This window comes from Cygnus olor, chromosome 4 (assembly GCF_009769625.2).
Source record: "Cygnus olor isolate bCygOlo1 chromosome 4, bCygOlo1.pri.v2, whole genome shotgun sequence".
NCBI classification, from domain to species: domain Eukaryota; kingdom Metazoa; phylum Chordata; class Aves; order Anseriformes; family Anatidae; genus Cygnus; species Cygnus olor.
The window spans coordinates 72019956-72043769 of NC_049172.1; the positions used below are offsets into that span (position 1 = coordinate 72019956).

Consider the following 23814-nt stretch of genomic DNA (forward strand, 5'->3'; position numbering starts at 1 on the left):
CTGGTTTATGTGAGAGTCACTGCACTGCAAGCCTGCTCTTGGACCCCTCTCTTCTGTGGGCATGAAACTCTGCAGGGATGGTTTCCCAAAAGTTTTCAAAAAGGCTTTTTCTGAGCACTGGTACAGGTGAGGCTTCTGCATCTTGGGAAGCTGTGCACACAGCAGAGAGACACAGGCTGGTGGTACAAGGCCTGCCACCAGGACTGCAGCTTGACCTGTGTAGCCTGGGATCTCAGGAAGGGTTGGAAAGCTGCTGCTATTGTCTGTAGGTAGCTGAGAAGAAGCCTGCCTTCACTGCTTTCTGTTCCCTTTCCGTTCCAGTACGCAAGCACACAGGGATACGCACATTAGACCCCAGGCCTTTGTTCTTTCAGTCACTGCTGACCCTTTGGTCTGAAGAAGAGCATCCTGCAGGACAGGGAAGGAACAGAGAAGCACAGCATAGTTAGAGGTCTGACAAAGATAGAAAACAGCACTGGAAGTTGGAACAGCATTGGAAGTCTGCGTAGCCTGGTTCTGAAGAGCTGGTGAAATAGTCCCAGTGCTTATGGGAGTTCTGCAGCCCAGGTAGGCATTGTATAGCACAGGTATAAAGGTGTCCTTTTACCCCACACTGGTGGGGCTCAGCAAGCAGAGCTGCCAGAGGCAGGGGAACGAGGGCTCGCTTCAATACCCAAGTTCTGAAACACTTTGGTCACGGAAAAGATTTTTTTGGTCAAAGCGTTGAGGGACCCTGGAACAAGCAACTACTTAAATCCAGCAGAGGTACACCGAGTAAGAAGATAACTCATTCCTTACCTTCTGCTCCCCATTGGTATTCACTGACCTGGTGGAGAAAAGGTACAGAAGCACCCAGAGCTTCACCCAGTTAAATGTGGACACTTAACTGTGCATCTATAACTGACATTAAAAACTTGGAAATACAAGGGAAGATGACAGTTTTCTGCTTTGAAGCAGCTAAACTTGATAAAATCCTAGTTTTGACCAAATATTCACTACAGCATTCTGGCTTCAGCTGGACAAGCCAGCATCCAGAACAGAAGCATCAGAGAGCACAGTGGAGAAAATCTTTGCAAGCCACTCTTGGCTTACTCCAAGTGTCATCTGGCTTAATTCTAGTCGCAGTATCACACCACAGTACAGTGATCCCCAGAAGGAGCTGAAGTAGCTGAAGTCAAATTTAAGAAACTGATTTCAAGAACTACAACTTCAAAACTAAACCTGAAAACTACTGTAGAACTAGAAAAATGCATTTAGGCAAGAATTGTTCTAATAGTATAAGAGTTATCCCACTGTTAACACTTGAGAGATTACCTCCAGGACTCCATAATCCACACCTCTCCGTTTAGGACAACTCCGTTCCCTTCTCCAGCCAGCATCTCACTTCCAAGCACCATATACATCTTTATACATCATCACATGCGCTGTGGCAAGTACAGGACTGGAGAGCAAAGCCAGTTACAGAAACCAACAGCCTGTCCCTGTTCCAACTGCACGAGGCTGCCACCTGCAGCAGGCACAATGCAGGTTTTCAACAGAAGCAACTACTGTTTTTTTTTTTTTTTTAAATAAAAAGTTTATTAAATCATTCAGACTTGAAAGAAGTCACAATAATTAATGCACTCAACAATTATAGCAAGTGCATTCTGTACACCACCAACCCAAATGGATTGATTCTGTATTTTATAAATAAAATTTAACATATTTACAATGAAAAATAAAAGCATGGCATTAGGCAGTTAAATTAGCAGATTACACAAATGCCTACCAGTTGATTTTTTTAAAAAGTACAAATCTACAAGATTACATACGACACGTATGACTTCATTAGGTTTAAATTGTCAGAATCACAACATTTTCGTACATAATTTTCACTATGGCTCTTCCAACCATTGCCTATAAGCCCTCTTTTAATGGCTAAAAGCTCCTTTTCCTTCCCTACGGTTTTATCTGTATAAAATGCATTCCCTAAGACCTACTATAGTGCAGAAACATGAGAAAAGTTTCCTCTAATGACTGGCTATGGAAAGTGACAGTATGTACAGCTGTGGTCATTTTTTTTTGCTTTAAAAATAGTGCAGATTCCTAGTTTACCCACCAGGGACAAAAATGGAGTCATTTTTTTCCTCCAAAATCATCTTCATTTCACTGAAGAGCAAGTGATTCGGATATACACTCACTAGGCTTAGAGACTGTAATTTGCTATATAAAAATACAGTATTTTAATTCTATTTACATGTTACAGATCTCTCACTTACCCAGCAAGCTGACATTTACAAGCTTCAAAAAAACAAAATACACGAAAACCCCCAAAAAACCCAACAACCCCCCAAAAAAGATAATGGAGTACAACATTGGTAAGCGCAGTAGCTGGACCCATCCACCTAGGAGAGTTAAGGTAAGAAAAATGGAATGTGAGAAGTGTGGTTACTGGCTTTTGTTGGCTGTCGAAGTAAACAAAAAATCTGTCCAACATGTCTTGAACATTAATCATGGAAAAAAAAAGTTAAGTAAACGTTTCCAAGATAGACATTCTGCATCATAGGATCCTTTTGCTGAACAATCCCTTTAAAACCTGCTGAGTGGAAGAAGTGATCCTGAGGATAATTATTTGCTTGGTTGTCTCGAGTGCTTATTTCCTGATAAACTCATTGTCCGTGACCTCTGCCTAAGCACTGGTTTTGCTGGGAGTTCCAAGTCTTCAAATACAGGATTCTCTATGATTGCTGCAGCCTCTGGTCTTTCAGTGGGACTTGGAGAGAGCATGTCCTTCACCATGGTGTACTGAAAGAAAACATGAGATGCGTGTTTCAATTCATAAATTCACCCTTATTTAATATTCTGACTTCAGCTGTCTGTATGAACAACTAGAAAGTGTTCCCAGTTGCTTTCTTAGTAATTTGGGTATTAGTATCTTGGCACAGTAATCAGAAACACATTAAATGTTTGAAAACGTATCACTGTGCATTCCTTGAATTGCCTTCACTATCAACGACTACAATCTATTTGTCAAATCAAATCTGACCCAAGATTCGATAGTTATAAAGCCTTTACATTATTTGGAATCATAAGGATTTTAAAACAAATGAAATGTAATTCATGAGTAGTTTTCAGCTTCATGCTTAAGCCTGCCGTGATTAAAGCCATGCAAGTAATTTTTCATGATGAGTTAGAAGTTTTCCTTTAAATATACAGGTAGTTTGAAAGTCTGTCTTAAAGTCAGAATTACTTAACAAAGCATCTTTCAGAGTAGAAAACAAAAATGTCCTGTTCCAGCTGAGCACAGCACCTTGAATTCCTCCAGACAGCCTGCAGCTGTAAAGCAAAAAAGGCTTGTCTCATTTAGCTAGTGGTGTGAAGCTACCAAGAAAACCCAAAACCACTTCAGCTTTCTACTGGGGAGGTTTTGTACATCACCTCCTCTTTTTATCTGAAACCGTATCGTTTCAAGGATTTGACTGATTTGGTTTCCTACTCGAGGATCCAGTTCCTGGAGCTAAATCCCATACAGCCATGATACAACTGTGATATCTCCACTTTCCGTCTAGAACTCTGCACCTTCTCTTTGTGAATATGGATTTGTTGCAAGAACTCACAGCAAGACGTATGCAACACCAGTAACATCAAGCAACAAGAGAAAACAAGTAATATTGTATATTACTGGAGATAAACTTTGTGACAGAAGCATCAGCATCCACACTACTATAATGTTCTGTAATGTTAGAATTTTGGAAGACAGTAAAGTTCACAGGCAGAGAAACGTGTCTTAAACAAAAGCTGATGTTTTGGGTGTTTTTTCCCTTCTATTTTTACTTGCAAAACAGTTGGAAAGCAAAGAAAAAAGCTACGATTACCAGCATGAGACGTACTTACTTCTTGTGCATATTTCTGAGTGAACAGTGGTGGAAAGTTCAAGTTTCTAACATCACTCAGGGTCTGCAAAAATGATAAGAAAAACATGTTAATTTTCCAAAACATCATTCTTCAACATAGTTATTATTTTTGAAAAATATGCCACTTCTGCAAACAAATCAGCCTGATGGAGAAAAACTTTGTTTACAGGTCTTGCTTTAGTGGTTAAAATCACAACACGCTTAACCAGGAAGTTGCTGCTTCCCCAGGCATACAGCCTGAACCCAAAATCACGTTACAAGAACTGTGATCTCTGCAGCTTTAAACCATCCAAGTACATACATTTGTACTTTCTGTTCTTGCTCAATAAAGTACTCTGCAGCATCTGTAATCCCAAGGATCACCTACACCAGTATTTCACCTACACCAGTATTAAGACACGAAATGACTGGTTCTGTCTTAATAACGTAAGCACAGTCTTTGCTTAATGTTTACAACAGACTGACAGATTTATCAGCAATTTTGAAAGAAGTTCCATATTTGTGTGTCCTTGCAATGCAGCTATCCCCACCGTTCAGTCTTTCTTGCATAGGCAGCACGTTGGCTCCATCTAGTGACAGGATTTTTCCCACATTCAGCCAAAGTTACTTGCAGCTGGCTGTCTCATGAGTTGAAATTGTGATTTCCAGAAACCCACGACCTACTTTAGCATCTTGTCAGTGCAGAAGGGCAGCATTTAGCACTTATTTTAATGAAGATTTGCACAATTTCGAGCACTTATTTTAATGAAGATCTCCTTTTGCACAATTTTGAGCACAAAATATGTGAACTCTGAAGTTAAATTAAATCCACTATTACTCACTGAAAGTACAAACTGATCAGTTAATAGTGATGGGCCACAGTCAATCTCCTGTTCAAGTGAACTGAGTTTTATGACAAACTATTTCAAAACACTTCTTTCCTTTACCAAGTCACTCTGCATTTAGTGATCTGTTCTCAACATCTGATCTGGAAATAAACTGCACTGCCAGAGACTTAACTGCTGACAGTCTGCGACAGAGGCAGGTCTCACATTCCTCCTCTGGGGGTTTTTCAGCTCTTTGTCCCAGACTGCTAGGATTTGCTGGGCTCCCTGGGCAGGCAGAGCATTCTTCGCTTCAGCTAACAGTGGTAAAACTTGGCTGATGCCAAGGAAAACTTCAGTGTAACAACTTGGAAGCAACTATTAAAGAAGCTAATCTCCAGGACTATAGTCTCCAGGACTGACAAGAAACGTCTGGAGGTTCTTTTTATCAAAAAGTGAAAATCTAGGCAAGTTAGGGCAATCTTCTTACTCTGTTAAGAAGCAAAATTCATGGGGTCTTGCATACAATTTAGAAATCATTCTGATTACTTGCTTTGCTTCTGTAGTCAGGACATAAACTGAAAGGGCAAAGCTTGTAGTCATTCCTGCAGGACATCTTAAGAATCCAGGATAGCTCCTTATTGGGCATTTGTCTCAGGAAAATTGATTTAGGGAAACTGAAATTGGTTTTAGCACAAGGGGTTCAAGTTAAGTGCTGTCATTCCTTCTCTAGACTTTGCTCCTCCGTATCAAAAAGCCAGAAAATTTTAAGGAAGAGAAAGCAACACCAGCATAGGTGAAGCATTTGGTCAGGCTGCATTCACAGTGTGCTTCTCAGATCTCTGCTAAAACCAGTCCATCTTCACATAAGTATTTAAAAACCAAACACATTAACAACGAATACAAATTATAACGATTCTTTCTTTCCTGCAGAGGTCATTGGTCACCACGTGCAAGAGGAAAAACCTTTCTGGCTGTAGCTTTCTTCTCTATGAAGTTGTTCCTCTGAAAGATGGATCTCACATGCATCTTAGCAGCAAGGAAGTCAAACCTCCCAAATTCACATTTGATCCAATAAAAGTCACCTATTACTGGGAAGACTGCTTTAAGCTGAGCAATGAGATAGACTTACCGCTAAGACTTTATCAGAAAAGGAATAATTTTTCAATGTTTTGGGTAAAAAAACTCTGGAGATGCAAAAAGAAGAAGTGGTAGAAACACAGCATGACTCCAATTCTTGAACAAAAAATGAACTGGTAGGCTTGAAGTTGCAACCTTTACCGTTTGAGATCTTGGATATCCTAGTTCAATGGTTTCTCTTACTTGAGATAACAGAGGAGCTTTGTAAAGAAGTTACAGCCTCAATCTGACTGCACAAATTAGGAAAACTGCAATTCACTTCCAGTGATTCAGGGGGTATGTACAAGGCTGATAACGATACCGTGTTCCTAGTTCCAACACTGTTTCAAAGCTGTGAGGAACAGCTTGCAAGTGTTTCACAGAGCAAACACCTCTTAAAGAAATGATCAAACTGAAGATAATCCTTGGTGCTGCACCATACGTACCTTGACTCTCTCCATCTGTGTGCTGAAAGGGTAAAGGAGCTCGAAGAGAATCAGTCCCAAAGAAAAGATATCCACCTTGTGCGAATAGGTGTTCCCACAGATCTGAGAATTCAGAATTAAGGTCAGGTCAGTCAATCTAGTCACTGCATGGAGTTACATACAACGTAATCAGCCCCCTTTCAACACAGGGAAGTGACTAACTCTGTGCAGAGCTGAAAACAGGACAGGTACTGTAACAGCCTCTGGGCACATGAAACTTTATCAAACGAGTATGACTGAGCAAGCTCCTGATCATCAGACCCATCTGCAAGGCAAAATGTTTCAACTTAAACCTCTTGTACAATACTGCATCCTTAATTAACTTGAGTATTACAGTTATCTTTTTAATATATTAAGAGCAACATAAATCAATCCATCAAGTAGAAATAATTAGCCACTTTTTTTGCTATTATATATAAAAATTACATATATGTATGTCTTACTACGTTTTTTATATACGCGTATGTTAAAAGTACTAACTTTGAAATTCAGTTTAGCTCAAAGCTCTATTTTGATAAGAAATGATTTAAGTATCTCAATTGCAACAACTTTCTAGAAGGAGTGCCTGATCTTTGAACTCCCAGGAACTCCGGTGTCTCCCAGGTGGTGCTGGAAATAGCTTCAGAGTAGAGAGCACAAACCTGTTCTGGGCTCATGTAGAGTTTGGTGCCTACTTGTCCTGTGTGCCTGGCATAAGCTGGCATAGGGGTGAGTACCGACTCCTCCTCCTCATCTTGATCCATTGCAGTTACCAGTCCAAAATCCCCAACCTTTACTACGTCATCCATTGTGAAAAATATATTGGAAGGCTGAGAAAACAAATGGGAGAAAAGAAAATAAGTTATAAACAAGAACGTGTTTTGCCAGGTACAACACTTGGTAGATATTCATATAATTCATGCTGTCAGGGCTAAAAATGCCCCTAAACATCACATGAGCAGAACTAGCTAAGAATCTCAGCTATGCAGGAAAAGAGAATTACCCCTGCATTAACCAGGCTCCCTTCTTGAAACCCAGGCTGCTCATTTCTTGTCTTCCAGTAGAGGTCCACTAACACTACAGAGATCTAATGAGTAACATGCAGAAAAGTCAACAGCCGTGGGGAACAGCACAGATAAGTTATCCCAACTTTCCAAACACATGGCAATTTCACATCATGTGCTACAGTTCTGACTTAGGTTTTTTATTCCAATCTCCAAGTGCTGAACTCATTTGCAGCATTAAGACGATGTGCTGCGTGCTGGTTATCGTCTTACAGATAGACTGGAAGTCCGGGAACAAGGTGTGCTTTTCAGCTGGTACTGCTTAGTTTAACTGTGGGAGTAACCATTTGTGTAACAGAATTAATTTATTATTTGAAGCTTAAGTACTTCACAAGAGCAACAACAGCAACGATTTGCCTTGTCTTGCTTTTAACCCCCTGATAAAGGAAATGAGAACTGAAAAAACCCCAGGGGTGCCCCACTTGCTAATGGTACCCATCTCAGATCATTTCTTCCAGAGCTTTGCATTCTGGCTGATCATAGGATCACTGAATGGGTTGGGTTGGAAGGGACCTTACAGATCGCCCAGTTCTAGCCCCCTGCCATGGGCAGGGACACCTCCCACCAGCCCAGGCTGCCCAAAGCCCCATCCAGCCTGGCCTTGGGCACCTCCAGGGATGGGGCAGCCACAGCTTCTCTGGGCAGCCTGCTCAGTGCCTCACCACCCTCACAGTAAGATGAGGACACAACACATGCCAAATGAGCGATTACTTCTTTGAAAGCCGACTGCTCCACCTGGCTCACAGATAGAGACAGACACGATTCTGGAGAAAGAACAGACTGCTTCTGCCAAGGGAAGCAGCAGCACTTCAGGGTTACGGACAGGGAAAGCTACGTGTGGAAAAAGCAGCAGGTGGTGCTGGGCACGCTCCTCTTATCGCTCCTGGACCTTCAAGGCTGGGAGAGCCTGGTCCAAGCTTTGCTGGCATAAACCCTGGTACAGGAGAAGGCAGGCAGACACAGGGCAATATTTTTCTGCCCGACTAAAGGACTACAAAGCTGACCTGTTTCAAAGTCCATCCGACTTCCTCAGTTAAAAACAAACCCGCTCCATGCACGGAAGAAGACAGAAGAAAAGGCTTCTTGTTTTTCTAAGCAAGTAAAACACCCGGGCAGCTCGGTGATAAGCAAGTAGTTATATCTAACTTGTTATTTCCACAGCACCCACATCGTGCCTCTAGAACTGCCATCTGAGCCAGGTCTTATCTCTCGCTGCCTTTTCCAGTGATGAATGTCCTGCCCTTTGGAGTCCCAGCTCCTTCAGCGCACAAAAGCAGTCGCCCTGTAAACTCAGAGCATCTTTAGGCTCTCTGAAGCACTGTGGGTCCCTTCCAACTCAGGATATTCTATGGCTTACACAATACCCACCCTCAGACTGGGTACACACGTTCTCAAAAATCTTTTTAGAATCTTAATGCTCAAGGCACAAACTTCCCATTGGGGTTTGAGTCCCATTGCCTGGATCTCCATTCTCCTCCAACAAACAGACAAGAAGTCAACAAGATCTGTCTTGCTCCACAGAGAAAAACCTTTCTTAACAAAAAGCTTTATTTATTATGCTTCTCTGGCTGAAAACAGATCATCTCTGAATGGCCAGGCATATAGTTTCTACAGATTAAGGAGAATGGACTGTTATTTGAAACTGCCAGCAAAAAAAGAGCCATCAGGACCACATTCTGAAAGAGGACATTTAAGGGAAATACACACAATTTTGACTTCAATGAGAAGAATACAGCCACTCTCTAGTTTAGTTATCTTGCCACCCCTCCAAAGAAATTTCTTTTCAGATTCTTCAGTCAGAACAAGAATTCCCATCCTTTCCACAAACATGAATAAGCTCCATCTGGAGGACTACTGTTTCATTCAATTAATGCTGCAAAACATGTCTAAAACTATTTCATTTCTGTGATACCCTTTTTGACAGGACCCATTATTGCTTCTGAGCTGTCAAAGCATGGCCAAGAGCTTAATCTGGGAGTAGCAATAAACTCACTGGACAGACTTCTGTTCCTGTACTTTTTCTTCAAAAGAATTGGAATTGTGACCTGTTCACTTGCCTGCCTAAACTCTTACCATCTTCTCAAGACGATCTCTCTCAGTAGTAGGAGCCTACATAATATGCTTCAATGTACACTGTTAGTATTTAAAATATTTTCCAGATCTCTGCTACATAGAGCTAACTATTAGCAGAAGCAAAACAGCTGTGCAGATGGTTCCCTTATTAGCGCTTACAAAGCTGGGGTTGCACGACCAATCTCCTGGACAAATTACAAGAACTGTTCCAAGAAGCTTCTGAGAACTTCGGAGTGATAAATGTGGCTGTTGTTTTGACCAACTGAACAACTAACACCTAACTGGACTTCCAGGATGCAAACATAATGTTAGACACGCAGGGCAGGTTTTCTGAAGCACCGAAGTTGTTTGTTCAAGGAGTCTTTTCAAGTTTTTTATGCCAAGTAAACACAATACAATCTCTTGTTCAAGCAGCTGCCAACATTGAACTTTTCAGATGTCCCAACAGAACTCTACACAGCAATTAAGAGTGAAACAGCTTTACGAAGATCTACTTAAGCTTTACTGAACAGCGATCTCAGCGAAGAGCCTGCGGAGAGTTCCAACTGCAAGTATTGTTAAAAAATGTTACTGATTAACATGTCTAGCACCACATTAATACAGGGATTAAATTACTTCTTTGGTCACTTTCTCCAGCACTAAAGGTTTTTAAGATAATTGGCTTAAGGTAACTGCTTAATGCCGATGGGGAAAGAAAATACTCAAATAGGTTCGTGAGTTTTACGAGTTTTTCTAACTTTGACTTGCTTTTGTGTTACTTAATTTGAATCCCCTGTTACAACCTTGTCTGAGATGGTATCTTCTCCTTTGTTTCTAGTGATCTCAGATGATTACCATCTGAGGGGCTACAAGAATGGTTGTAATCATTTCAGAACATACTCCACTGTATCAATGCCTCCTCAAACAAGCGCAGGGGAACAGGAGCTGCCTCTCCACCATTCGGCAAAAGCAAAGGACTCCGTCTCTTGCAGCTTACAGGGATAAGACTAACTTCATCCAGGCTCTTTAACCAAGTTCTGGCATCTGGTAACAAACGCTGACACCTCCAGTGCTAAAAGCTCCAGCAAGATTAGGCACAAACTAACACAGGATCAGAAACAAAATGAGAGAGGCACAAAAAGTTACTCCTGACTTCAGTCACCTGCAGGATCAGGGGTAACAACCACCGCTGCCTTCCAGTCTTACCAGGCTGGGTGTTATCAGACATTAAAAGGTTATGAATCCTTCAGAAGGCTGCTGTAACACTGCCAGCACTGACTCAGAATTTGACTCCAGAACAGTCTGCATTTCAATCCTAGAGCAGCAATATTTAACTTTTATTGTCCCTAACCAGGAGTAACACTTCTGCTGTTCAGAAAGAATAATAGCAGAATTGTTTCATTTCAAAAAAGCAGAAAAAAATTCAATAGCTTTTTCTATTTTGTTTGAGCCACACCACTCAGCAATGAGTGAACCTGCATAAAGTTCCTGACCTAAAAATGCCATAAAACCAATGCCACTGACCTGTGCCAGGTACACGAAGTCTTGTTTTAAGGCAGACTGACTGTAGTAACGAACGATCAATTTACTTCCTGGAGCACTACACCTCCAAATTATTACACAGACATTAACTCAGCTTTTGTAACACCGATTCTGAGGTCACTGATAAGTAGTCAGCTATCTTAGCAGGATTCTCCTGTGAGGAGGCTGGGAGAGCTGGGGATGCTCAGCCTGGGGAAGGGGAGGCTCAGGGGGCGCCCTCCATGTCCATAAGCACCCGAGGGGATGCTGCAGAGAGCAGGGGCCAGGCCCTCCTCACGGCACCCAGGGCCCAGGAGCTCCCTGTGAGCACCAGGCAGCCCTGGTGGGCTGGGCGGGGATGGAGCCTGGCACAGGCTGCCCAGAGCCTGGGGGGCTCCAGAAGCCGCCTGGACGTGGGGCTGGGCCCCCAGCTCGGGCTGACCCTGCTGGGGCAGGGGTGGGACCAGATGGCCCCTAGGGGTCCCTTCCCACCTCATCCTTTGTGCGGTTTGTTTTCCAATGCTGTACTACTCCACACACACACAAAAGTTACCTGTAACCACACGCTCCTGATCTGTCACTTTACAGCAGAACTTGACACAGCTAACAGTGGATGGAGTCACTCCACGTGTTTCAGGAATTTTATAATACTAGAGACTTTTGTATGGCAGTTTGGGCACAGACAATTCAAGTTACGATAACTCCAAAGACAATCTCACAGTGGTGAACTAGGGAATATCTGTATACAGACACAGCCATTGAGACAACTAGTTAAAAGCAGAACTTGGAAAGTTCATTCAGTGATGACCACGCCAATAAACATTTCCTATAGTGCCTCATTTCCTATAGTGCCCTATGAATACAAACCTTGAGATCCCTGTGCATTAATCCTTTACTATGCAGGAAGTCAACTGCTTCAGCTATCTGCAGAAATATCTGCAGACACTCTGTCCTCTCCCTCTCCTCTATCATACATCTTCTGCTCATCCAGTCTTTAAGGTTCTCTTTCCTGCAGAGCTGCATTTGGATGTAAAGATACACCTTTGGAGAGGTGGGCTTGACTTTTTCCACAGTATTTTTAGAAAGGTCCAGGCTTAAGCTTGTTGGCCTTGGTGGAGAAACAGAGAGGGGACTTCCTGAAGCAGATTTCTTGTTACCAGGTTCCTTTGTACTTGTTGGCTTATCCTCAGAAAGATTTCCATCTTGTGAAATGTCAATTTTATCTTCCTTACTAGAAGCATTTCCACAACCAGAATCTTCAAACACAATGGAAGAGGAGGTCCCTTCTCTCAGGTTTACAACAGGGATAGGCAGAGGACAGATTTCCAAGGAGTGATCCAACTTGCAGTGACCCATCTCACTACTGTTGATAGTGCTGTCTTCTACATCGCAGCCTGTAAGGACGCTGTCCTGAAGGTTTAACAGTGGATCTTCTGACTGCTGCAAGTCCCTGTTGTCTGTAGCATAAAATTCCAGAGGAGAAAACTCACTTTCAGATGAATCAGACTGACCACAAGGTATTCCCATGGAGAAAGACTGTCCCCTCTCTGATGAGGTGGCAATAACTTCAATGTGGTCCTTTGTAGAAAACGCCTCTGTTCTGATCTTAAACGATGGGACATCCATTGGACTGGGAGAACTGAGAGGCCAATCAGTGCTAGAAAAAAAATAAAGAGATCAGAACTATAGAGCTTCATCCCACTAGAAATGTATTTTCAGAAGACCAAGTTTAAACAAATACTTCCTCTGAAATAAAAAGCATTGCACTGTAACAGTAAATAACTACCCATGTATGAGAATCACTAATAACCAGAATATGACACCCATTTTTCTTAGTGGGCACAACATCTCCTAATTGTGGTGGTTTTACTCAGCTGGGCAGCTAAGATCCACCACAACTGCTCTCTCGCTCCCCCTCCTCAAAGGGAAAGGGGGAGAAAATACAACAAAGGGCTCAAGTGTTGAGGTAAGGACAGGGAGATCACTCACCAACTACAGTCACAGGCAAAACAGACTCAAAAGAGGGAGATGAATATAACGTATTACCTATTACTAACAAGCTAGAGCTGTGAGAAACTAAAAGCTACCTAAAAACATCTTCCCCCTATCCACCCTCTTCTATGTCCTCCCCCTGAACAGTGCAGGGGAACAGGGAATGGGGGCGGTGGTCAAAAATAAAAAAACATCAGCAAACTCTACTGCCTACGTTTCTAGCATGCAATCAGGCTCATCTTTAGCTCAGGAAAACTCATCCCTTTAGAACATGCATTGCAATGACTATTTAAAGTCCTTTGGAAAAATTACAGCTGTGAAATGTTAATTTGGTGCCTGAAATATAAAAGTCGCTGTATTCTAAAAATTGTTAGGCATGTTAAAACGTTACTATGAGACTGCTAAATAGTGGGTCAGAGGAATATTAGGCCTCATTCTTCCCTTGCCACCTTTAAATGTTGCTAACGTACACCCACTTTTTCCTTATTCCTAACACCCTCTTTGTCCTTTACCTAATTTTTCATTTTTAGCCTATTTCTACAAAGCTTTATGAATCAGTCTGATCATCCGTCACAAATTTATGCCAAAATGTATTAACTGAACTACTGAAGTACTGAATCAGAGATATGAAAACCAAACCAAAGAGGAGGACAGCTGTGGAAAGGAACAGAGATGACAGAGATGCCCAAGTTTAAAACCAACTTTCAGTAGCAAACAATGCCCCACCTTCCTAAAACCCCTGATTACGGAAGTTAACTTAAGAATTACAAGATCTAAGCTGAAAGAAGGACCTTAACACAACAGAGGCCCCAAACATTGATAAATGCCATGCACAAATGTGATATTTGTACCTTGTTAAACTGAGAATTTGACAGACTAAGTTAATAATTTATTTCCTACATAGTCTCTGCATCTTCCTGGATCATCTACCAGTTCTCCTGTTCTGTTGGTATACAACCTCAAATTCAACTGAGTAAAAACACCCACGAGCTACCTTTCGTCTTTCAACCACTGTTCATCCATCTTTTCCTGCCATCTCTCAGGTGGAGCTTCCAGCCAGGCGTTGAAGTACCGAACAATACCTGGATGCTCGAGTTTAGCTAACGCCTTGACTTCCCGCATCACCTTTTCACGAGCCAACTCCCTAGGATTTGGGTGAGAAGAGAAACAGAGACACGGTCACATAAAGCAACAGCACAGCACAGACATTTCTGCAAAAGAAAATTTAACCAAAGTTAGCCCAGTATAAGCCAGGCTAGTAGAATTGCTCTTCACATGGAAAGTCCTATCTGTTTCAAATTCCCCAGAGGAACTCCTTCAGGTTAGGAGCACGGGGAGGCAGTATGTACTCATAATGGTTAAGCGTTTAGTCACCTCTTTTCAAATAGTTACAGGCAGCAAAATTGAGAAGAAAAGGTTCATCTTGCTCTCAGCTATTTACAAGGGCAGAAAAGTCTACTAAACAGCTACATTCTACAGGGATGTAGAAGACACTGGCACAAAAGACAGACAGAAATAGCTTAGTGTTTCTTTTTTAATTGGAAAAACGTGAAGACCATCTCCATTCTACACATAGGAAAACAGGTAGCCTGCTATCTACTGAAGTACATAAACTCTCTTCATAAGAGCGTAACTCCATCAAATGAATTCTGATTGTTTTATTTAATGGATTTAGATATGCTTGGAAAATAATTCAGGCTACCTTAAGTCTCCAACCAAAACCCTTAATCTTAAATAGTCACGCTTATTTAACACATTCGAAAATAAGTAATTCTAGATTTCATTGCTTTACCCCTCCCTCTACTGGCCTGCCTGTTGCTGTTCTAACTTGAGATTTCCAGAAGCAGTGTCTCCCATCTCCCACTAAAAGGAAGTGCTGCAAGTTCTGTGTAGGGTAATTCAGCAGCAAGGCTTGACCACCTATGACTGAAAGAAAAGGTAGGGGTTGTGGGACCAGAAAACGAAACAAATGGACAAATGGAGTCAAAAAGGCCGGAGGGGGAAAAAGAGAAAGGGTGGAATAGGAAAGGTAAGGAGAGGAAGGAGAAAAGCAAATTAACAGTGCTACAAATAACTAGTGCTGTTATCAAAGGCTCATTTCATCAAGGAAATCAAAGGAGTTCCCATATAGCTGCAGCGCCCTCGCAAGGGCCCTGCTATGTTACTAGTTTAGCCAAGCAGGTCACCCTTCCGCTGCGAGTACGTGCCAAATTCTTGATGCCAAAATTAAGTCAGCCCCCCATTAAAAAAAGTATGTCATTCATCCTGATGCAGTATCTGGGAAGTCAGTTCAGGAGCAGATGGTTCGGCACAGGATCCCACCATTCATGACTTTTTCAGTATCTCATACTCATTCAGTACCTGTTAGGTAAACGGATCCTCTTGATAGCATAGTTGCAGTCATCCACTTTATTTCTGGCTTCAAAAACAACTCCAAAGCCTCCACGACCCAGACACTGAATTGGCTCAAAATCTGTCAGGTATCTGGGAGGAAAGGTGTGAGAAAGGCAGAGAAGAACGGATGGAGGATAAAGGAGAAAATGCATTAGCACGGATAGTTAAAAAAAATAATTTGTGAAACTGTAAATAACTTTGGTGCAGGCAATACATGCTGAATGACTTCAAGCATTTCCCCCCTTTTTTCCCTCTGTTTACCCATCCACTGAGGCAATCAGATGGTTACCTACTTATGAAGCAGACAGGTGCTATTACCCTTGGCAAGACCCCTTACACATGCACATGAAAAACTGAAGAAGTTTCAGAGTAGCAGGTTCGATGTATACTGGATCATGGATATTTAACTTAAGTTCCTATGCCCAAATTAGGCAGTGACAGCCAAGTATTTTCTAAATCACGATTTGCCTTTAACCCCGATTAAGTATTTCGCGACTAGTCCTTCCAAACATCTCTTCTGAAACACAGTTCTTAAATCTCACCTTTCTCATTCTTCCTCATCTTCCAGTTCCAGTTCCTATTTTCAGTGGGCTACATTCACATTTTTTTCCAGAATACCAGTGACATGCCCCTATACACCCTTCAGTTTTAACTAACTCCTTCATAATAACAAAGGTTTGTTCCAAATAAACTCCTATTCTGTAGAGTATATAAAACATGTTTCCATTCACAATTCCCTTACTCTACTATTAAACCACAAGCACAGAATCAGAGGGAGTGAACACAGATTAAGAACCTTAAAAATCAATCCTCTATTTCATATATCCACAGTAAATAGATGACCAACATTCCCAAGCACGGGTACCACGTAGGCTCTCAGGGATTGCTTAGGCTAATCATAAGAGCAGTCTACCATCATTAAAGGGATGACAGGATTCTTTCTGATTATCCCGAGTGGTCTGAGGATAGGTAAGAGCTAGTGAACACCAACTCTTTTCTCCACACAATATCAAATGTCATACTGATTAAAGACTCTGTACATGCTGCATTGAGCTGAGCTCACCTGGATACGTATCCAGAGCTCTTGACATCACTCCAGCTGGTGTCCTTAACATCTCCACAAGCGGGCTCGTACTTACTATCAGTCTGGCACTGCGTTTCAGACTCCTTCCGCAGCTAACATGGGTGACCAAAAGAAGAACGAACAACAACAAAAAAAACAGTTCAAGTCCTAGCACTTGAGACCAGTTTGTACCCTTAGATATAGCATTAAGTAATTCCAGTGTGAACATCTCTGAAGACATCAGATGTGGCTGAAGCAATTTAATTTGTTTGCTGAAGCAGTTAAGTAAATTGCACACTGCAGCTGACAGCCTTCACAGATAGATTAAGTAACAAATTTAGGCTACGTTATCTTGTAAGTTATTAACTTATTAACACTACTCACTGCAGACTCGAAACTAAAAGAAAAGGCTAGAATACTTTCTGTATTTAGGATTCAGCAAAAAAAATACTTACTCTGCTGTAAGGATGGGGATGGAAGAGTTTGCGTACAATGAAAGTTGTGGCCACAATGCAAAATATGATGGTGCCAACAATTTCTTTCCACCAGTGAAGTAGAAGGACAGGATCTTTTTTGCGAATGTTCTTGTAATTCATATCATCAAAAAATCTGACAGTGATCTGGGTGCTCCGTTTACTCCTCTCTCTTTTGTAGTAGGGTAAATAATAACCATTATCTGTGTATAAAAGACAAAGAGGGCACGCTTTGTAGTTGCTTACGAATAAATGTAACCGTCTTCTCATTAATAGGTTTGTTCAACAGACACCAGGTGGTTTCATTCACACACTTTGTTTTGAAACACTTCAAAACTTGAAACTCCACCTACCATATGGATACTGTAGAACCGAAAGTGCTCCATTACTGTATTCTTCATGAGAGTACTTGTCATTGCTCAGACACTTGTCAAATTCATCAGACCCCACCAACACTGGAGTCCTGGATGGAGAATCTAAGCACAGAAGAGACAACTTTGAGCTGAACTATTATAAATCAGTCTACTCACAGATGACTTTCATGAGAACTCCAACTGTATTATCTTAGAAAATATCAGATTGTTGGACCAGACCGTAACAACCAAAACTAACACAAACATTCACAAGGTAATCGTTAAGAGGTAACCATTACTTAACACCATTCACCAGCCAAAATGCTATTTTTGACAAGCCAATTAACTCATTCGCGTCACTAAAATAACAAGCTTCCTCTTTTAGTAGAAAAAAATGGTTTAGAAAACCAACATTTCATCACTTAAAACAACCCAATGAAGTTCAAAAGTAAAAGTCAAAAAGTAAAAGTCATTTGCAATTTAAACATGTAATTAAAAAAATAAAGAACTAAGAGCACAAAGGTGTTTCCAGCTGTAAACTAGTTCAGGAGCTATTAGACTAGTTTGGTACATAATGTAAATCAGAAAGATGCTCTGTCTTTTCAGAGCTAAGACAATAAATGAAACTCTGGATTGTTACTTACGGATTAAAGGTTTCCATTTAATTTTGGGAAGGGGAATAATTGCATTATCATTCCTGGATCCCAAAGCCTTCGGGTTGGTTGGGAATTTTTCAGAAATTCTGACTGATGACTGAAGATACAGCTGACCTCTGTACATACCTGTGTAACAAATCAGAGAGCATATTAAACTTAGTTTTCTTCATCCCCAGCCTAAAATCATCCAGGTAAGATGTACGGCTGAAAATATTTTGGAAAATACTTTATATTCTGAGAATCTGAGATATTGACTCTGACTGAATTCAAGTAGTATATGCTCTTTTTTCCTCTGGAAAAGCAAGAGACTAGAACACCTGGGTAGCCGGGGCTTCATAAAAATATCACAAATTCTGAAGAGTTATAAAGCATCTTGGGCTTTGCATAAGTAAGGCTTCCTTCAAACGTCTTACAGCTGCATGCCGGTACACACAACTCTTCAGCAGCTGTTAACAAGAAGGGTAGAAAAAAATCTGTGTAGCCACTAACAGGAAAGGTGTAAAGACAGAGAAAAACGCTAAGGGCTTAGAAAAAAACAAAGCACATCTGCCTCCCAGAGACAGACAGCTGAGAGGAAGGACCTGGGGAGGCTATTTCTAGTTGTCAGAATTCACATCATATGAATACTGGCAGCTGGATGAGAACTCAGTCACAGAAAAACTTAACTGAAATTTCTTCATAGTAAGTTACTGTAATCACTGCAGAGGAAGAAATGAATGTGACAAATTAGGGGGCTAGAGGGAGATATTTCTTACGGCTTTCTGAGCAACAAGGCTGCCTCGTTAACTAAGAGCTTATCTTTGAAAGTTTCAAGAACTGCAGTCATCCCCCATAGTACTACACCTATAAAAGTAGTGAACATTTCAGAATCAAAATGGAAAAGATTTGATTTTAGAACTTTTTTCTTTTTCAAAACCAAAACATCATTTAGCTACCACTTTAGGCCAGAGAGTCATAGAAATGGATTCTACCAGAGCCAAAGCTATACCACACCTTCTGGTACACCTTACCTTCTACAGAAGGTAACGTATGCCTTCCGTAACTGACAGAATTTATAGGATGGGTACACAGAAATCTGACTTCAAATGACAACAGTAAAGGTGACCAGAGCAGGTTAGGAAGGACTGAGAACAGAGATCTATTTTTTGAAGCTTTTTAAATCAAGAGAAGTTGTTTTTCTGGGATATATGCATTAGTAAAACCTCTATTTTGGGGCTTTATAAACAGTACATTATATTAGACCATCAGACTGCACACGTTATAGCTCCTCTTGAGTGTACTCTACCAATATGGAAAGATCTGCTTTGCTAAAAGCAGAAAGAAAAGGATAATGTTTACGACAAAGTGCTCAGAGTCAGTGTCTCACCCAAATATACACTGGATTCTGTGGCCCCTCTTGCAGCTTCCACAAGGTCCTCTTCATCTTCTAGCACTTCATTGCTCGTGGTGTAACTTGTGTCATCAAACAGACTGATTGGAATTACCTTGCCATCTTTAACCAGCCACGCAGAAGCGATTGGAGTGCAAAACTGAAGAAGAGAGAGGTAACTGGAAAATTAATGTTATATTAACTAGGTGTTATTATAATGTGCTTAAATTCCTTGGTTTAGTTTTTGTAACAGATGTAACAGCTCAAAGACAGACCTTCACTTAAGTTACAAACAGATGTGTGCTTTTTTAAGACAACAGCACCTGGAACTCAAAATGAAAGACATCATCTATGATGCCACAAAGCCTCTATGTTTCTAACATTTAATATTCCATCTTTTCCCCTACCTGGTATTCCCATTCCAGATGTCCTCCTCGTTTGTTAAAAGCCATAACCTTCCAGTCAGCTACTGAGACTTTTATCACTGTATCTTTCATCATAGCCTCCTGCTCATCCACGTCTGAAATTATTTTTGTTTCTTCTTTGTTCAGATGTAATTTAAAATTGCTCTCAATGTATCCCGCTCTGTTTTCCATATCTGGGACGTAGTGCAGCTCAAAGTGGCCAACACTGAAATTCCACCTAAAAGAAAGAAAAAACACTTTGTAGAAACTAGTTATATATTCCAAGTAAATCCCAAAGCCCTCCATCCAGAAGATTATGCTGAATTACCTAAATTTGGCCCATACCTTCATAGTAAACCCTCAGATTGCCAGATGAGCACAGGTTTACCAAGAGAGGAAGCACTAGACCTCTAACTATATCCAGAATACAAAGCAGAGAAATCTTGTTTTCCAACACGATGTCGAGTTGAGAAAACAGCTGGGGAAGTAGGGGCAATGGCATTAAAAGTTTAGCATATGGAGAGGGCCATTAAAAGTCATCAAGGAATACAGCTAGGTCTGTTTAGGTAGGAAAACATTACATAGCTGATGAAAGCAACAAGCATTTAGGAAGCAGCATTCTACATAAGACACACTTCATTAATAAAGCATATTTTGAGATTTATGGCTTTTGAGCTGGTGGAAGGATGATGATTTGTTGTTGTTGTTCTTTTCTTTTAATCCCCCACACAAGACTTAACAGAGGATTTCTTTGACAGGCACTTCAATGAAACCAGGATTCCTCATGTCCCAGGTTAACACACTCTCAAACAAGTATGACTGTATAAGGAACACAGTTGTCTTGCATAGCCAAAGGCTCTTTAACTTCTATAAAACAAAAAATCAGGGCAGAAACCGAATTATTTTCAAAAAGAAAAAGATGAATTCTTATTTCCACCATACAGCCCAATGCTGTAGAAAGATACAGAGGGGAAACAACAGTAAATTTGTGTCTTGAACAGCAACAAGAGGGAATATACTTCTTAACAATATGCTTAGGTACCCAAAGTTTCCTAGGACCAACCAGGAGTCAAAATGTCTCCTTAAAAAATTACATCACTATGGTAAAAGTTGAGCATATTTTATATAATAAGTTGAACTTTGTTTATTAAAAGCTTCTCTTTCTTTGGATTAAAAATACAGAGCTATCCTGTGAACTCCACAGCAGCAATACTGTGTCACCAGGAAAGCATCTCTATTTCTGCCTATAAAGAAGAATTCAGGTACACAAAGTATCATGGTATGTTTTCAAAAGACTTGTAGGAAAGAAAAGCATGTTTTTGTGACATACCCCTTCCCACCAATATCAGTCCCCAAGAATCACAGAATCCAAGATCTTTTAACTCTTTTAAGACTTCTCACCTGCTAATCTATTTGAGTTCTAATTAGCTTATCTGAGACTACAGACACGTGTCAAATCCTGCTGCAAACAGAAGAGGGAGCAGGTGAACAGAGAATGACTAGTCTTCCTCTGAATAGTTGGGCAGTTATTTTATCTATGGATAGTATAACCAGCCTTTTAAACTTGTACTTAAGGAAGGTGGGTTTTTGTTCTTGGCTTTTGTTACCTTTTTGTCCAATGCGTGTCTATTTTTATAGAAATACTAACGTATAAAAACTTGTGTGACAGCATTAGGGAAGTCAGAGACTGAACCACTTCTTACAGCTTGCAGAGATCAGAAGACCTATGTTACGAAATTAAAGGAGACTTAAGAATAAGGCTTTTAAAAATGTCTTTAGTCTTTTTTTAATCAACTTAAAAAGAAACCTAAATACATCAAATATAATAAAAAAAGCAAGAGTTACCATGAGTAGGTAAAGAACTGAAGTGAACCAGTAAGTCACAGAAGGCTTGTAAGCTGTCTCCTGCTGTACCAATCAACAAACGCCTTGGAACAAACCTAAGTGACATTTGCTGTGCATAGTAGAGCAGTGAGACTCCTTTGAAGTACACAAGGACAATAAAAGTCACTTTCATTTGATTTAGGGGGAATAAGTATGTGCAACTATTTTTTCTAAGGATCCATAACACTGAAGTTGAATAGATTTTTCAAGAGAATTGAGGATTTCAAAAGAATTGAGGAGCAAAGGGGTTAGGTGCTAAGTAAGCCTGTTGCATTCTCTCGGTTAACAGTCCAAACTCCCTTACGCAATTCCTATTCCAATGAGAGTAAAACCAAGTTTTTAATATGTAATGCTTTAAGGATTTGACCTTATCTCTGTCAGACTGTTTCTGAGCAATGATCACACTTACTTCTCATTGCCACTGCGCGGTCCAACAGCACGGACTGTTTTCTGGGTTCGGCGTAAGAGGAGCGTGTCTTCCTGGTCTGCTTCATCGTCATCCCACTGGCGACAGCCCATAGTTGAGCAGATGTACTTCACCTAAGGGACAAGGCAAGAGACTCACATGCTTGGAAATCTGCAGAACTTCAATAGAAAAGAAGTAATAAACAGGAATGTTCAAAGCTAACAATTCTTATGAAAAGCTTTCAGCTCACAGGGGATTTGGAGCTCCAGTTTTAGATGCTCAACCTGGTATGTCTGGTTTAACGTAAGTGCTTTTCAGAACTATAACCTTAAAAAAATCTAGGAATTCTACAGTTTGGGCCATCTTTAGTCAGTCTCGGATAGCCGTGAAAAATATATATTTCATATCATAAATTATAATTACATAATTACATATTTGACTATTCTTTGTATGTTCTTCTACTTGCAAGAGAAAATGTAGTTCCCTTTTCCCACTGTGTCTATGGACATAAATAATTTCTACAAGTAGGCTCCTGGCATAATTCTGCGTTCATGCCATATTTGCCTCAGCGTAACTCTATTATAAACTTCAAATTAAGTACTATTGATTTATATAAAATATAAACTTTATCTTCCAGTTAATAAAAGGGGATAAGGACCTTATTAACTCAGTCACCTTGCAATAGTCCCAGTCTCCCAACAGAATTTGGATTATATTGGCATTTGTATATTGAAAAAAGTTGGACACACTTTCAGGAAATCTGAATTGACATATTGCCAAAGACAACACACCACCCAAACTCTCAATGAGGAAAAGTAAGGCACTACTTCCTGTATGCAGCACCTCTGCTACTGTAAGCAGAAGCCTGGAATCAAAGCAAAAACCGAAATTTCCACTTCCTGAACAGTGGAGGGAAGAGCAGTCTGTTGGTACAGTGCCTTTGCTATCAGTGTGCAAATCAAAATGATTTCATAAACTCTTGCTTTGGATCTAGCCTCTTTATCATTAGTGATCACTGTACACAACACAATAAAAGTCTTCTGCACGACAATATCTGATCAAAATGCACAAGCTGATTTTGTTTAAAGCAAACGCTGGAAGTTTAAAATTTTAAAAACATCCTTTTTCTTTTTACCCATTTTAAAAGTGCACTTTTTCTGATTTAGCAAATATCTGTTCTTCACTACATAAAGTATCTACAAACGTTTTAATAATATTTGACATAAAAGGTGGAGGAGAAGAAAGTCAAAGTCCAGAACTCAAATGTAATAAACTCCTGTGCTTTTAGCTTTTTTTAAATATACAACCAGTGGATTTCAGAAGAAAATACTTTCTGAACCAGTCAGATAGCAAGTAGTTTTCAAATTAAGTTTTAAACTCATATGCTGAAGTTAAGGGGATCTTCTAAGAGGGAGCACACTTACTGGCAGCAACTACAAACCTCAAATGCTCATGTATGTTGAGTGTTTTCATGTTTTCAACCAGATACCCCGTTAGTTCTGAAAAGATTAAAATCTAGAAGTGTTAAAAAAACATGCATCATCTAAAGCTCTTTGATATTCACTAAGCTGAAATGCAAAGTCTACTTCAGGCAGAGCCAGCCATATACATATAATAAAGCTGAACTCTTCCATTGCAGCAGCAAAGGGTCATTTCTCTCTTTTTCCCCTCCTCACTCTCCTCCAGTCACAACCCCCCTGTTCCTTTGTGCTGGTTCTGGCACTCTCCCAACCCCTTGCTGAGCTGACTAGATTTGCTAACCTAACAGAAAAGCGTTCACTCTTTATCAGGTTAGTTTTGTGCTGGATTAGCTGTTAGTTGGATCGGCCCAGCCAGGGGCAAGCTTTAAAGCACAAGGGACAGAGCAGAAGCTCACAGCCAAGGACACTGCAGTGATGCTCTCA

The 23814-nt window shown here is 40.6% G+C and overlaps 1 protein-coding gene across 1 annotated transcript in view; it reads right to left on the minus strand.

Moving 5' to 3' along the window:
- Positions 1-1873: 1873 nt before the first annotated feature.
- Positions 1874-23814, minus strand: part of EIF2AK3 (eukaryotic translation initiation factor 2 alpha kinase 3) — a 42249-nt gene continuing 20308 nt past the window's right edge. The window contains exons 4-17 of the mRNA XM_040555783.1: positions 21914-22044; positions 19624-19858; positions 19214-19376; positions 17836-17973; positions 17192-17314; positions 16821-17041; positions 16366-16478; positions 15270-15392; positions 13903-14052; positions 11784-12573; positions 6942-7109; positions 6262-6363; positions 3874-3936; positions 1874-2784 (exon numbers count right to left, since the gene is read on the minus strand). Coding sequence (XP_040411717.1) covers positions 2608-2784; positions 3874-3936; positions 6262-6363; positions 6942-7109; positions 11784-12573; positions 13903-14052; positions 15270-15392; positions 16366-16478; positions 16821-17041; positions 17192-17314; positions 17836-17973; positions 19214-19376; positions 19624-19858; positions 21914-22044 — 2697 coding nt within the window. The 3' untranslated portion in view covers positions 1874-2607. The remainder of the gene's footprint in view (positions 2785-3873; positions 3937-6261; positions 6364-6941; positions 7110-11783; positions 12574-13902; positions 14053-15269; positions 15393-16365; positions 16479-16820; positions 17042-17191; positions 17315-17835; positions 17974-19213; positions 19377-19623; positions 19859-21913; positions 22045-23814) is intronic.